Here is a 14,752-nt window from a genome sequence, read left to right as displayed (position 1 = left end):
CAGCATTGAGTCTGTTAAAATCATCCGTTGATGTTTCATCTTGTTCCTTGTGATGGTGTCTGTCTTATCAGTTGTCATGCGAGATGAGTTTACAATGAACTCCTTAACAGTATGGCTGATACGTTGGAGATATGTTGCCGCCTTCTTTGTTGTCTGTTTTTTGTCATTCATTAACTTGTAGCTAACACCAAACTGGCGAACCCTATGAAGAAGCCGATACTTTTTTAAAACCTTGCCTGATAATGCCAGTTGTGGGTGACCAGATTTAGCAATGGCATGTCTCCGTGCCACAGGCGTTGTTTTATTCATTTTCAGCTCTCGGCAGAGAACATTGTGGAAAAGAAGAGATTTCCTAATGTTAGGGTTCCTAAGTTGGCTTCCTGCTATCATCCTGTCTGTTGCTGTTCGTGGAGAATCTACTATCAATTTATCACTTCGTTTGTCATTTGATTTGTCAATTTGAGCCTTTTTCTTTATCCGCCATTTCTGTTTTTTTAGCCTGTTTCTCTCTTTTGTCAATTTCCCAATCTTTTTTTTCAATGCTTTCACCTCCCTCGAGTGCCGTTTTCTGGTTTTTCTCCTCTCCCTCATGGCTGCAACAGTATGCCTGCTGGTAGTTGGCTCCTCATTCTGCTCTGGACTATCTGGTGGGGTATCTATTTCCTGCATAGCTCTGGACCTCCTAGACTTTCTCTGTGCTTTCCTCCAATATTTTCTGCGATGACGCTTTTCTCTTGGTCCTAATTGTCCTACTTGTTTGACAGTTTTCTTTAGGACCCTCTCTTTCCACCTTTCTCTCTCCTTTTCTAAATTCTCCCTTCTGCTCTCTGGGTTGCTGTTTAACCTTTCTCTCCTTTTTCTCTGGTATTCTCTGTTTCTTTTCCTTTGATCTTCAACTGATAGTTTTTTTCTAGCCATGTTTGCCTACGGTACAGATAAAAGCATGCATTTTAGCTGCAATTTGGCATTTTAGATATTTTCAGTCAATTAACATGTAGTTATTAGATCATAATCAAGTTATGCAGTTATTTTGCATTACTTTAGTATAAGGATTATTTGAATAACTTGAGTATTTAGAGCACTTTTCAACTCTGTCAGCTTACATGTCAACACCGTCAGACAAAATATCTGAAGGAGTTGATGCCTGACGGAGTTGACGAAACTACATGTTTTTTCAATCTAATCATGTCTAGTACATGGTAGCCATTTTGATTTCCCTCAGTTGCCGACTGCCACTACAAACTAAACTAAAATACTAACTTCTATTTCAAAATTCTTGATTGAAATAATCCCTAATTTGTAGACAGTGTTGACACATAAAAGCTGTGACCACAGGGATTTCAACTTGTTTTCTGAATATTTAACAAAAATGTTAAACTTACGAGACCATGTGGTGTATTGCTGCATCCATCAAGAGAAAAAAGTCAAAAAGGGGGTCCTCAGGGTTATAGCTGACCAAGATATGCCTGATTTATTTCAAATTAATTTGTAATATCTTTCATGTTATATTAAGGTTTATTTTGTTATCATACTTGGTTTTCGACCTGTGTGTGTGTATATGCACGACTCGCCACAAGGTGCCTCCCCCTTTTTGTTGTTTTCATTCAAATGATGGTCAGGACTGGTACGCCTTGTCGGTGAGTGACTATAAGCTAAGCTAGGCTAAATGAGGAATTAATGTTAATATGAACGAGTGTATAATTTCATTGGTTAATTTGGGTTTTGTGTTTGCATTGCAGGTTTACAACCTAACTAAGTGTCACTAAGTAACCTAACTAAATGTCACTGAGTAACGTTACCAACGGGCTAGCTTAGCTGAAATACTTGGGATAATCAGTGGGTGAATTTATTGTGTATGTGTGCGCAATAAAACTTCGTAAAGTGACTCGAGTTGTATCCGCCGTACTTGTCCGGATAACCCTTCCAGAGGGGAGTTTATTAAACTAATAGCAGGTAGTTTAGTGAAAATCTGGACAGTTGTAAACCGCTGTCGGAGCCGTGCCGGAGAGGACACGGACCCCGAGCGGAGAATAGCCATCGTTGAGGGCCGGTGTCGGTACCGGAGACCCGGAGTCTGTGAAGGGAGCGCCCGTCAACAACGCCACTACAACGGAGAAGCCGATGCCAAGAGCTAACGGGGCTGTTAAAGGGCTGAATAACTTCCACAACCGTAAGTAAGAAAGGACAAAATGGCGGAAGACAAGCTAGATCTAGAGAGCCTAAAGCGGAGGCGCTCAAATGCGCAATGAAACTTTACAACACGAATAAACCGCCTTGATGTTAGTGCTGGCCGTTTACGTGAAGTTGAGTTGTCAGAAGAGTTAGCAAGATTAAAGGACGATTATGATAAACTCCTCGATGCCAGTAATGAATATATCGACGCACAGGGGCAGGTAGACCCAACTGACGACGATGGTGATTTGCGAGATGCCCTGGCGAGGAGAGACGCCAGTGAGCAAAAGTTCCGTGAAGCTGAGAACACAGTCATGGAAATGCTGTGGTCCAAGTATGCAGCACCAGATATAGGTGCTCTTGTAACGGAGTTCAAATCTGTTTTTGATCGGGGCTGAGGCATTCGGAAGAGATAAAGTAGTGCCATGGACGCAGCAAGGGGTCGAAAGCAGTAAACTGGACAGAAAACTCCATGAGCTCAGAAACACTGTGTACACCTCGAGAGTTTATCTGCCGCATGGAAAGGAGAAATGGGTGCTCTTTTTAACACTGAAAGAGGGCAAGGAGCAACTGATGGATGAGTGGACATGCCGGCGTGAAAATGAGGTCGTAAGGAGGAACAGTACAGAACACGATGATGATTGCAGCGGTGATGGAGGTGAGAAGAGGGAGGATGAAGACACGGGAGATGATGACGCAGTCAGTGGGGATGTCACATCAAGCGACAGAGCAAACATCACTTCCAGCGTTGCTCAAGTTGCTAAGGTCAGTAGTCAACCTCCGAGCGGGTGTGCGACAGCCGCCACAGACAGTACTCCCCAACAGACATTACAGCCCACCCGGCAGTCACGACAGTCTGACGGTGGACTTAATGTTAGTTTTGCTCCACCTCCGACCCTCGCCAGCACGCCACAACTGTCGAACGTTCGGGCTGCTCCGCCCTTCGATCTCAGCATGGGAAGTGCCTTCAGCATTGTGCAGGTGTGCTCCACCATAACGTTGAGCCTGCGGGGTGGAATAACGCCCTCAGCATTGTGCATTGGGGTAGAGAGGGCAGAGTTCACGCTCTCTGTAGGAAGTAGCGGGTCATATAGCGGCTCTGGTGTGCACAAAGGGTGGGGTAACAACTATCAGTGGGCCCGACCTAAAATAAGGCTCCCACCCATAAGTTTGCCTAAGTTTTCCGGGGACAGGAGGGATTATTGGCGCTGGAAGGCTGAATGGGAGAGTATCCAGGCGCAGGCAGAACCTACAGGGTCACAGGAATGCAAGAAACTTCATTTGCTAGACAGTATAGGTGAGGCTGTGAGAAATGAGCTCAGACTGTTGCGTTGTAGAGACGCAAACGATATCTTCAGGGAATTAGAGAACCGGTATGGTGATAAAGCGCAAACGGCAGAAGAGATCGTGGTGGAGCTACAATCACGACCTGTTGTAAGGAACCACCAGTCACGGGAGACGTTAGAGTTGATCCTAGCAGTGGAGAGGGCAGCATTGGACCTCACAGACCTGGGGTGTGTAGACGCTATACAGAACCAGCTGGTGATTCGGTCTTTAGAGAGTAAACTCCCTGATATCATGAAAAGAGAGTGGCTCATGTATGTAAGAAACCCTGTTAACAGTGTCCACTCAGGAAACCGTTTCGACAGGCTCTTGCTGTTCCTGGAAGACCAAAAGTTGTTACTTGTGAGGTTGGAGCAGTTGCTACCCAGCAAGCCATGGCCTGCTAACGCTCCCGAGAGACCAAGCTACCGGGAGAAGCCGAGTGACAGATGGAAAGAAAAATAGTCGTTCACTAAGACTACAGCAAGTGCGGTCAAAAGAGACTCCCAGCAGTCGCCATGCACTGTGTGTATGTGTGGTGAAGAACACGGAGGAAAATTGTTTCGCTGTAAGACTTTCAGGAAGGCCAATCTGTCAGAGAAGAAAGCTCAGGTGAAAAAGGCAAAAGCATGTACAAAGTGCTTGGATGTTCATGGGGTCGATGGTGCCTGCACCTCAAGGTTTCTCTGTCGAAAGGAGGAGTGTAAGAAGGGCGACACTCCTGTGGACCACCACTATTTCCTCTGCCCTATGGCACCGACAAAGGAGGATGCTGTTAAGAGGGAAAACAAAGCGGAAGGAAAGAGGGGACCTCGTGGTCCGACAGAGGAGCAAGAGGTTGTGTTCGCCGAGTTGGGACTGACTCCCCACCAGTTACAAGCTGTCCGCAGAGCTTGTACTAACAAGGTAATGTCGAGAGTGTGTTCCGGTGAGAGTCTGATAGAACAGAGCGGCTTGAAGGAACATCCGGTCCTCATGATGCTCGTACCTGTCACGACAAAGGGAGGAGACGGCCTTGGCGCCTTGGTCGATCTTGCGTCTGACACCAATTACATTAAGCACCAAGCTGCGGAAAGACTAGGGCTGACAGGTGAACCGATCTCACTTGTTGTGTATGGTGTCGGCACATTGAAGGTGAAAGTTAATACAAAAAGGTATCTTGTGACAATAAAAGTGTGGACCTCACGAGGAACCCTGAAGCTCCACGAAATGATCTGTTACGGGATGGAAGACATCGCTAAAGTGGACAGAGTGGTGACATCGAAGCGGCTGGAGCAGTTTTTTCCTGAAGTTGAGCCGGGAGAACTGGCCCGCCCGGAGGAGATCGATCTACTGATCAGTACTCGAGAAGGCCGGTTAGCTCCTCAAAGGCTGCAAAGGGTCGGTGACCTGGTGTTGTGGGACGGTCCCCTAGGCAAGACCGTGAGTGGTATGCATCCGGACCTCTTTGAAGAAGTGGAGGTGACCACATGGCACTCAAATACGCACTTCGCACACTCCATGAGGACAGTGGCAGTCAAAGTTGAAGAACACTTTGTAGGAAGGCCGGGATGCCATTTGGAACTAGAAAGCAGCGTGGAAGTTCGAACAACAGCAACGTGCAATAAAGAGGTCATTGAGTGGCTGAGATGGGACAGTATCGGAGCGGCCTATGACCCTGCCTGCGGAGGGTGTCGCTGTGGAAAGTGCCCACCGGGAGGAAAGGAGATGTCCCTGGCTGACGAGAAGGAGCTGGAGATAATAAGGGCAGGCCTGACCTTCAGAGAGTGTGACACACACAGCAGCCAGCCACACTGGGATGCAATGTACCCCTGGAAGGAAAACCCAGCCTCTCTTCCCAATAACCGAAAGGCTGTGGAAGCAACGTTCCTGAGGTCTGAGAAGCGGCTCATGAAAGACCCCATGTGGAAAGAGGCTTACACAAGGCAAGTTCACGAGATGGTGGAGAGGGGAGCTGCTGTTAAACTCACCAAGGACGTAATGGACAGCTGGGATGGTGCCGTATGGTGGGTGAGTCACCTAACCGCACCAAACCCCCACTCAGTGACTACGCCGGTGCGCCTTGTCTGGAATAGCAGTCAGGAGTTCAGAGGGGTGAGCATGAATAGCATGTTACTCAAAGGCCCAGACATCCTCAATCCCATCAGAGCGGTGCTCCTCAGATTCCGGGAGGGAGAACACGCAGCTATCGGAGACATCACTAAGATGTATAATTCGGTGTGGCTGGAGGAACGAGAAGTTCATGTGCATCGATTCCTGTGGAGGGACTCACCAAATGAGGAGATTGAGGACTACGCTGTGGTAAGGGTGAACATGGGAGACAAACCGGCGGGCTGTTTGACCCAATCGGTCTAGCAACACCTGTGAAACAGAAAGGAGTGATCCTTGTGAGAAGAGCCTTCCAGGAGGCTGGCAGGCTTAATAAAGACACCTGGGATGAACCTCTGTCTGACGAGCTCCGAGGAAAGGCAATTGAGCTGTTCAAGGAGTATGCTCGCTTGAGTAGCATCAAGTTCCATAGAAGCCTCACGCCCTCCGGCTGGAAGGGTAAGCCCTGGGCCTGGGGAATCACGTTTTCTGACGGGAGCTGTGGGTCCTATGGCGCTGTATTGTACTTGCGATGGGAGAAGTCAGATGGTGTGGTCACCCGGCTGGTGGAGTCAAAGGCCAAGATAACCCCCCTCGACCAGAAAGGCGACGCGGTCAAGGCTGAGGTCTGCGGGGCTGTCTTCGCCACACGTCTAAAGGGATACGTATTGAAGCATGGGCGATTGGACGTGGAGAGGTGGTACCACTTTGTTGATAGTCAGACGGTGCTGGGAGCTATCCAGAAAGAGAGTTACGGATTCCTGACGTTCTTTGCAAACCGAATCGGAGAGATTCAGAAGGCTGGACCCGTGACTGACTGGTGGTGGATACCAGGTGAGGTCAACATCGCTGACCTCACCTGGTAGGATATTAAAGGACCCCAATCACCCCAGCAACAATCTGTTCTGTCTGCTGCCGTCTGGCAGACGGTACCGCAGCATCCGGACCAAGACCACCAGACTCAGAGACAGTTTTATACCACAGGCTATAAGACTGCTGAACTCCTGAGCTGTGTGAATGTCTACTCACATCTGTTTATAGTACACACATACATATATATTATACACATCTGTTTATAGCACACACATACATATATATATATATATATATATTATACACATCTGCCATACATATCTGTTTATAGTACACATATCTATATATTATACATATCTGCCATACATATCTGTTTATAGTACACATATCTATATATTATACATATCTGCCATATACATCTGTTATACATAATATATGCATCTGTCCATACCTCCTCATTCAACAGTGTAAAGTGTTTAAATACTTTCAATGTATTCCACATATGTATATATTTCACATCCTCAAATCTTTATTGTTAATATTGTAAATATTCTTCTCTCTTTTTGCACTACTTTATTTATCTTTTGCACCATGTATGTTGAGTTGTTGGAGGAGCATGGGACATAAGATTTTCAGTGCCAACATATACGCTGTATCTGCTGTGCATATGACCAATAAAACCTTGAAACCTTGAAACCTTGATCTAGTCACGAGGGGGTGCTCTCCTGAACTGCTGGGTGGGGACTCTGAGTGGCAGGAGGGTCCCAAGTTCCTGTCTAGTCCAGTCGAGGATTGGCCCATGAAGTCCGCTTCAGAAGTGGCAACCGATGCTAGAGAGATGGTGAGCAAACTCCAGCAAGCAAGGAAGTTGTTAGACCCCGACAGTCCTGGTGGTGAAGGTCCAGTAGTCACAGATGGAGTTAGCCCGGCTCCAGCGTCCTCAGAAAATGGGATGAAATTGATCTCAACCGAGACTACGGAAACAGAGACGCTGGGATAATCAGTGGGTGAATTTATTGTGTATGTGTGCGCAATAAAACTTCGTAAAGTGACTCGAGTTGTATCCGCCGTACTTGTCCGGATAACTCTTCCAGAGGGGAGTTTATTAAACTAATAGCAGGTAGTTTAGTGAAAATCTGGACAATATGTATGTGTGTACTATAAACAGATGTGAGTAGACATTCACACAGCTCAGGAGTTCAGTAGTCTTATAGCCTGTGGTATAAAACTGTCTCTGAGTCTGGTGGTCTTGGTCCGGATGCTGTGGTACCGTCTGCCAGACGGCAGCAGACAGAACAGATTGTTGCTGGGGTGATGGGGGTCCTTTAATATCCTACCGGCCTTCTTCCTACACCGCTGGGTGTAGAGGCCCTCCATGGATGGCAGCTCCGTCCTAGATATATATCAATATACAGTCACCAGATATGAAAAAAGCTAACTAGACAGAAGCAATGTCACAATTACTTTGGCATAAGGTTGATGCCAGAATTCTGAAAACCAGATTCAGAACCAAAGTTTAGTCCCCTGGGAAACTGTAAATATAACATGGTAATCATTAACTGTAGTTCAGGAAGTACAATAGAGTTAGAACAACCTCATCCAGGGGGCAGTAGAAAATGTCTTTGGGTAAGAAAGACCTTGTGGGACAAGCGTTCCCATAAAGCACTCTGTGTTAAACTCGGCAGGAGAGCTAATAACGTCAGCAGTTACATATTAGCTGTTAGCAGCCGGGGGGAGCACAAATGACCTGTGGATTATTCTGAATTGTTCCCAACTCAAACCCCTGTCTTTGTGTGTGAAAGGTGCTGGAGCAAGAGAAATACTCCCTTCAGAAGGACGTTCAGCTGAAGACCCGGATGTTTGAGTCCCTGCAGTCAGACTTTGAGTGTTTGAAGAGTCAGCAGCGGAGGCAGCTGGAGGAGCAGCAGGAGCATCTGGAGAGGAGCCGAGCCACAGCCCTCACCGAGCTCAACAACAAGGTACTGCTCAGCGCTTAGCATGTCAGCAGGACATGCACAGACAACCAAACATGCTCAGAATGACGCTCAAAATCAACTTTGGTGAGATTTTTGCGAGAATATCCGTTCCTTTTTATGCATTACTATAATAGCAACAAGCAGCTGTGGTTGTCGAAAAAACATCTTCCCTCTGAAAGCTCCACGGTATTGTCCTGCATGTTCCTAAGCACTGGAATAAACATTTTGGTTGGCACCACCCAGGTGCTGGTGTTGCAGTCGGCTCTGGAGGAATCCCAGCTGAATAAGAAACAGCTGGAGCACAAACTGGAGGTGCAGACGGAGACTCTGAACAACAAGATGGAGGAGCTGCGAGCTCTGAATGAAAACACTCAGAGCTCCATGACCTCTGAGATGATGGAGGTGCAGATGAAAATCATGGATTTGGAAACCTTTAAGGTGAGCAGTATGTATGGTGGAGTCGCTCGGTGTCCACTCTTGATTCACAGAGCAGGTTTATATTTTTCTGTAAGCCTTTGCATTAATCAGTCCGGGGGATGTCTCTCAGGTGGAGTTGGAGCAGATGCTGCAGGAGAGTCGGTACAGGGAGCAGCAGCTGGAGCTGACCAACAGCAGCCTGCAGCGCCACCTGCAGCGCAGCACGGAGGAGAAGGAGGAGCGCGAGAGGGAGGCTGTGTCCTGCTTTAATGCATTAGAGGTGTGTGTGCATTCATGTGCTTTTTATAGAGAAGGCCATACAATTCTGCTTAATTATGAATCGGGAATAAAGTGGTGCAGTGTGAAGGGACCGGCATTATATGAGCTTCTCCCCACAGCATACATGTGTCTGAATGTTAGAGCTGACAATAACACCAAGTTATATTCATGGCTGGACGATATGAAGTACATCCAATATATTATGTTTGGTGCTTGTATAAAATATTGACACAATGAGATTTCTGAAAAATAATCATCAGGAATGGTGATAAAATGACTTGCTGAATAAAGACAAAGGATGAAGATTAAATCACTTTACTGTAAAGCAGTCTATTAAACAGTGAAGGACAACAGTTCAAATAAACGCACTAGATCTAGCCTTTTTTAGAGTGCAGAGACCGCTGTCTTAGAGAAATGTTGGCTCATGTTATATTGAATTGTTTTTCCTTGTTACTTACTATTGATGTTTTGCAATATACATTTGTTATAAATGAATGATGCATAAATGATTTGCCGTCCACCTGGGTATCCTATTATCTGGGTATTTTGGAAGAGGCAGACTATTGGTGAAAAATGTATTTTATAATTGCATGTTTTTGGAAATCCACCCAAGTGTTTTTAATTTTATAACGGTTCCAAAAAGCATGTATGAGGGATTCACTTTCAGTACAGCATTTTAAACATATTTCAGAGGACCTCCGATCAAATGTATGAATTGTATCCCTTCTGTAGTACATTCTTATCATTATTTTCAATTGAATTAATCGTAGGTTTCCGTTTGCAGTCATTTTATATGCAAGTCTTTTGCGTCTTCTATGTCCAGGTCTTTGTTCCACAAATTCCACTAAGCTTTGTTACAGATATTATATACCTCACAGATTAGTTTTCCCTTGTTATTGTTCGCTTTTAGAATTCCCCCTACATTCTGTCTTTAGTAGAGGATAAAGAGATGCCGCCTGCAGCACCATCCCTACTGTCAGCGCATGTAAACACTACTCATGATGTCTTTTTCTCATTCCTACAGAAAGCTCGTGAGGCAAACAGGGACCTGCAGGTTGAGCTGGATCTGGTTCTACAGCAGGCCCAGGACCCCAACAGCAGAGGGAACTCCCTGTTCGCTGAGGTCAGAACCAAAGGAAGGCTCTTTCATCAATGAGAATACTGAATAGTTTAAAGCAAACTCAAAATGTCTGTCAGTCCAGCGTTGTACAGCTGAGATCATCATGATGCAGCTCAATATTGTGTGTGTGTGTGTGTGTGTGTGTGTGTGTGTGTGTTGCAGCTGGAGGATAAGCGTGCAGCGATGGAGAGGCAGCTCATCAGCATGAAGGTCCAGAACGTGTCGCTGCAGAAACAGCACGCCTTCAGCAAACAGCAGCTGCAGCGCATGAAGGTATGTTGTGTGTGGGCTGTACACGTGCACTGTTGATGGTTGCTGACTGTTATCCCTGGTACAGGTGCAGATAGCCACCCTGATGCAGCTGCAGGGGTCCAGGGCAGACCCTGCTCAGCTGGAGAGGCTGCAGTCCATGCTCTCTGAGAAGAACGGAGAGATCCAGAACCTGATGATGAAGCTGCAGAGGCTGGAGAAGGTGGAGGTCAGTGCTTCACCTACAAGTCTTATTTACTCTTCATTTCAAGCTACAGCACACAATTATTTTATGTTTATCCATCTTATGTACACGGTTCCATCAGGTCCTTGGAATCGGCTAGAGCCAGTATTTTGATTTTATTAAAAAAAAGGGTTACCAATGGTGACGTATGTAGTCCAAAAGTATTGCAATTCCCACAGGGCCAGCCTCTAACTGCCAGATGGGAGACCTGAGGAACAGAGGCTGTCGAGGCACAGTTTTTTTTTTTCCTGTTTGAGTTTCTAAGTTATATAAGCCTATAGATAGAATGAAATAGAGAGAACTGAAGTGTTGCCTCTTTTGTTTTTGTTTTGACTATGGGTGTGAAAGGGTTAGCTTTTGTTATTTCTATTTTTTCCTTTCTAATACTATTTCTTGGCAAGAACCCCCTTTAATTTAACATTGCTATTTTTTATAGATTACAATATTGGGAAATGAGACTAGATATGGTCTGAGATTTAGGACTTTGAAAGTGTTGTCTTTTCCTGGTTCAGCATTACAGGGAAGTCATGTCATTTTCTGAATTTTCCAGATGGTTCTATTTTTGTGTTTTACCCACTGACAGGCAAGCCTTCATTCTAATGATTGTTTATCCACATTTCATATCTGCGAAAGCACTAAAGGTGAACCATATTTAGGGATGCACCGATACATCGGCCGATGTTCGCCCTATTCACTGCCATTGGCACATGAGGTGACATTCACTGATGTCAGTCGCTGATGCTTTTGTTGCTTTTCGCTCCATCATAACATCTGCGGCACCCGTAGTCCGTATATATAAAAAGAAAGGAAAACCAAAACACAACATGTCGGCAGTCTGGGACTGTTTCACTGTTTCACCCAGAGATCCGGCAATTAGCTTATTCCAAAGTGTACAGTAACTTTGGATAATAACACAGGAATAATAACCGGAGCGCTCTCTTTTCCTCTCTCCCTGACTCCCTCTCTCCCTGACAGCCCGTCCGTCTCATGCAGCTCGCTGATCAGTAACGAGTGATCCGACAGTAAAGAGTAAATATATGTGTGACTAGTTTAGGTAGATTCAGAGCTGGATAAAATAGATAAGTGTGATAAGTGTAATTCTAAACGTGCGTTTTGCTCTGCTCACCGGTCCCCTCACAGCGGGCAGAGCTGCAGGTGACCCGGGGAGGCTGCATACTTTCTAAACAGCGTACTGTGATGTTATAATAATGAACTTGCTCAGCCTTTGAAACTGAAACTATTTTGAGAGACTTTTTTGGGGGGAAAGAATGACATTAAAACATCAGCCAAATTGTTATTCTTAACATCGTTATCGGCCAAGAAATTTGGCATTGGTGCATCCCTAACCATATTATATCATCACAATATGGATATTGAGGAGTATCACCCAAAACGTTTTTGATGCAGGATTTTCTTAATATCAACTAATCCTAACTTGTACACATGTAGAAGTGAAGTGGTGACAAACAGAGCAGATCCTCAGGCACCACACACAGATGATGCTGTCCATCTGGAGGGTGTATTCACCTGGAGGTCAATCGGTGATAAGCAGAACATTACATGTGTGTGGTGACTATTGCCACTCAATATACCCTGTGATTGGCTAAACTGGGTAAACTAATTGGACGTGTGTAATCTCCATGTACGATGAAGCTGTCAATATCATTTATTTACAAGAAAAACAGCATGTGCACAGCTACACAGTCAAAAAAACTGTTGCTCTCCAAGTCCCCATCACGCACCAGTGCTGGTGAGGTCTCTTAAATACCCAGTGCCCCACTGCACCATCTAGTGTCAAAAAACAATAACAAAAACATACATATAGGTGCAACATCATGTATAAAAGTGTGTTGAATGATGCATTTGATTTATCTTTGTTTGTGTGTGTTCAGATGGTGCTGAAGTCCCAGCCAGCTAATCGTGCTCCAGCAGAAGGTGGGGAGGGCCAGGACGAGACCTACTTCACCGACCTGCTGAAAATGAAGCTCAGCAACACTGTGTGAGTCACGCTGAGGGAACTGTCTGCTGCTACTGCAGGGAAGAAAATATTTACTGCTTTCAGACGTCTGAAACATGAGTATTTCTCATTCATTCTGAAAAAAATACTCACCAAAAGTATTTCCATTTGCAGATTTGGTTCAATGCTGTCTTTTTATATTGTGTTGATGGGTTACAAATCTATGTGTGTGTCCTTTGCATGTGTGTCAGTAAGGACGCAGAGCGCCTGGGAGACGAGCTCTCGCTGCAGAGGATGAAATCGCTGTCGGAGAGTCAGAGAGCTTTGGAGCTGGAGAGGAAGCTCTATTCATCTGAACGGTTGCTCAAACAGGTAACAGCTCCATCCCTCCGGAGCACCACCACTACCCAATGCATTCTGGGTAAAGAACAGTTCCAGGGAGTAAAGTGCAGGGAGAGCGTTGCAGTGCAGGGAACTGTGAAACATGTCTCTACGTGTTTTCTGTCTACCTGCCGGATGTATAAAGTAGACACACAATGATCCATGGAAGGGAAAGATGCCAATTGATGCACTTTCACATACTGTAAAAGAAAACACACATTATTTATACTAGAATAAAGTAGGTAAGTAAGTACCCTTCCATGGCTAAAAAATGACATGAGCAGCATCTTCAGAACTTACTGACACATGTAATGTAATGTAGGTGATTATTGAACAGTGTTTCAAGAAAAGTGTCCATATATTGCATGTTGCCGTTCATTGGACATGATCTCAACAGACCATATTTGTTCAAACTCGAGGCAGTAGAGCCAGGCTTAGTCTTGCTCTGCGTCCTTTGTGATTGTTCTGTTGTCGGAGATAAAACCTGACACTGAGTCCCTGCTCTCTGCCACAGACCCAGAGTGACAAGATCAAACTGCAGCTCAGAGTTGAGGAGCTGCAACACAAGTATGAACCCAAAGGTAGGTAGGTAGGTAGGTAGGTGTGTGTGTGTGTGTGTGTGTGTGTGTGTGTGTGTGTGTGTGTGTGTGTGTGTGTGTGTGTGTGTGTGTGTGTGTGTGTGTGTGTGTGTGTGTGTGTGTGTGTGTGTGTGTGTGTGTGTGTGTGTGTGTGTGTGTGTGTGTGTGTGTGTGTGGTCTCATGGTATGAGTCACGGTATGACTGTTGCTGTCTCTGGCAATATCTGTGTCCAGATGCAAAAAAGAATCAGATCCAGAAAAGGAAAAAAGAGAAGCTTCCTGTCGACATCACACCCCTGTCTGAGGAAACCACGCTGGACAAGGGGGAGCAGGTTGTTACCGTGGAGATAGACGTCACAAATGCTAAACATAGGGACCCTGAGGCGGATTGTACAGCTGAGACAGTGAGCGCCACAAAGACTGAGCACACTGCAGGTTAGTAGGGATGATATTAAAAGTGTGCCCAGTTTTATCAGCGACATGGAGATAAAGTAATAAAACACATTCTGTTTGTTCAGAGCCCCCACGTGCCAAGTGCGTGAAGATCAGCGAGGATAAGCCGACTGATATTCCAAACCCCAGGTCAGTATGTGCAACACGTTCAAGAAGTCAGCAACATCAGGCTCTAATGTTGTGCTGAGTCATGATACTGTGTCAGTGGAAGTTTGCAGTGATGTTATAAAGTGAAATGCATTGATTCAAGCTGAAGTATTGTACTTAAGTAGGATTTTGGGGTACTTTTACTCAAGACTTTTATTTTATGCTACTTTATACTTCTATTCACTACAATTTGGAAGCCAATATTGTACTTGTTACTACATTACATTTATTTGACCAAATTAGTTAGGAGTTAGTTACTAAGCTGATCAGCTTATGGGTCAAAATAAAAGAAATGAACTAAATAAACTATGATGTATAATAAATGTATTAAAAGTAGCTGCACCTTTTACCAGCTGTAATGAACACATTAATGCATTAAAAATCCACTAATGGAATATGTAATGTATGATTTATAAAATGGGAAATTAGTCCTTTTACCTTCTGTACTTTTAAGTATATGTTGATGCCAATACTTTAGCTATTTTACTTAAGTAAGATTTTAAATACAGGACTTTTACTTGTAACACAGTAGGTTTACGCTGTACTAGTTCTACT

General features: G+C 45.0%; 1 protein-coding gene across 2 annotated transcripts in view; it reads left to right on the top strand.

Moving 5' to 3' along the window:
* Positions 1-14,752, top strand: part of spdl1 (spindle apparatus coiled-coil protein 1) — a 32,344-nt gene that overhangs the window by 14,766 nt on the left and 2,826 nt on the right. For both annotated transcript variants that reach the window (XM_063875952.1, XM_063875951.1), the window contains exons 3-13: positions 8,199-8,375; positions 8,616-8,810; positions 8,920-9,069; positions 10,093-10,191; positions 10,351-10,461; positions 10,526-10,666; positions 12,574-12,680; positions 12,890-13,010; positions 13,534-13,600; positions 13,832-14,032; positions 14,116-14,179. In XM_063875952.1, the coding sequence (XP_063732022.1) occupies positions 8,199-8,375; positions 8,616-8,810; positions 8,920-9,069; positions 10,093-10,191; positions 10,351-10,461; positions 10,526-10,666; positions 12,574-12,680; positions 12,890-13,010; positions 13,534-13,600; positions 13,832-14,032; positions 14,116-14,179 (1,433 nt within the window). The remainder of the gene's footprint in view (positions 1-8,198; positions 8,376-8,615; positions 8,811-8,919; positions 9,070-10,092; positions 10,192-10,350; positions 10,462-10,525; positions 10,667-12,573; positions 12,681-12,889; positions 13,011-13,533; positions 13,601-13,831; positions 14,033-14,115; positions 14,180-14,752) is intronic.

The sequence above is a fragment of the Eleginops maclovinus genome, chromosome 23 (assembly GCF_036324505.1).
Source record: "Eleginops maclovinus isolate JMC-PN-2008 ecotype Puerto Natales chromosome 23, JC_Emac_rtc_rv5, whole genome shotgun sequence".
Taxonomy (NCBI): domain Eukaryota; kingdom Metazoa; phylum Chordata; class Actinopteri; order Perciformes; family Eleginopidae; genus Eleginops; species Eleginops maclovinus.
Note: the sequence above shows the minus strand (reverse complement) of the source record. Positions and strands in the feature narration are given on the sequence as shown.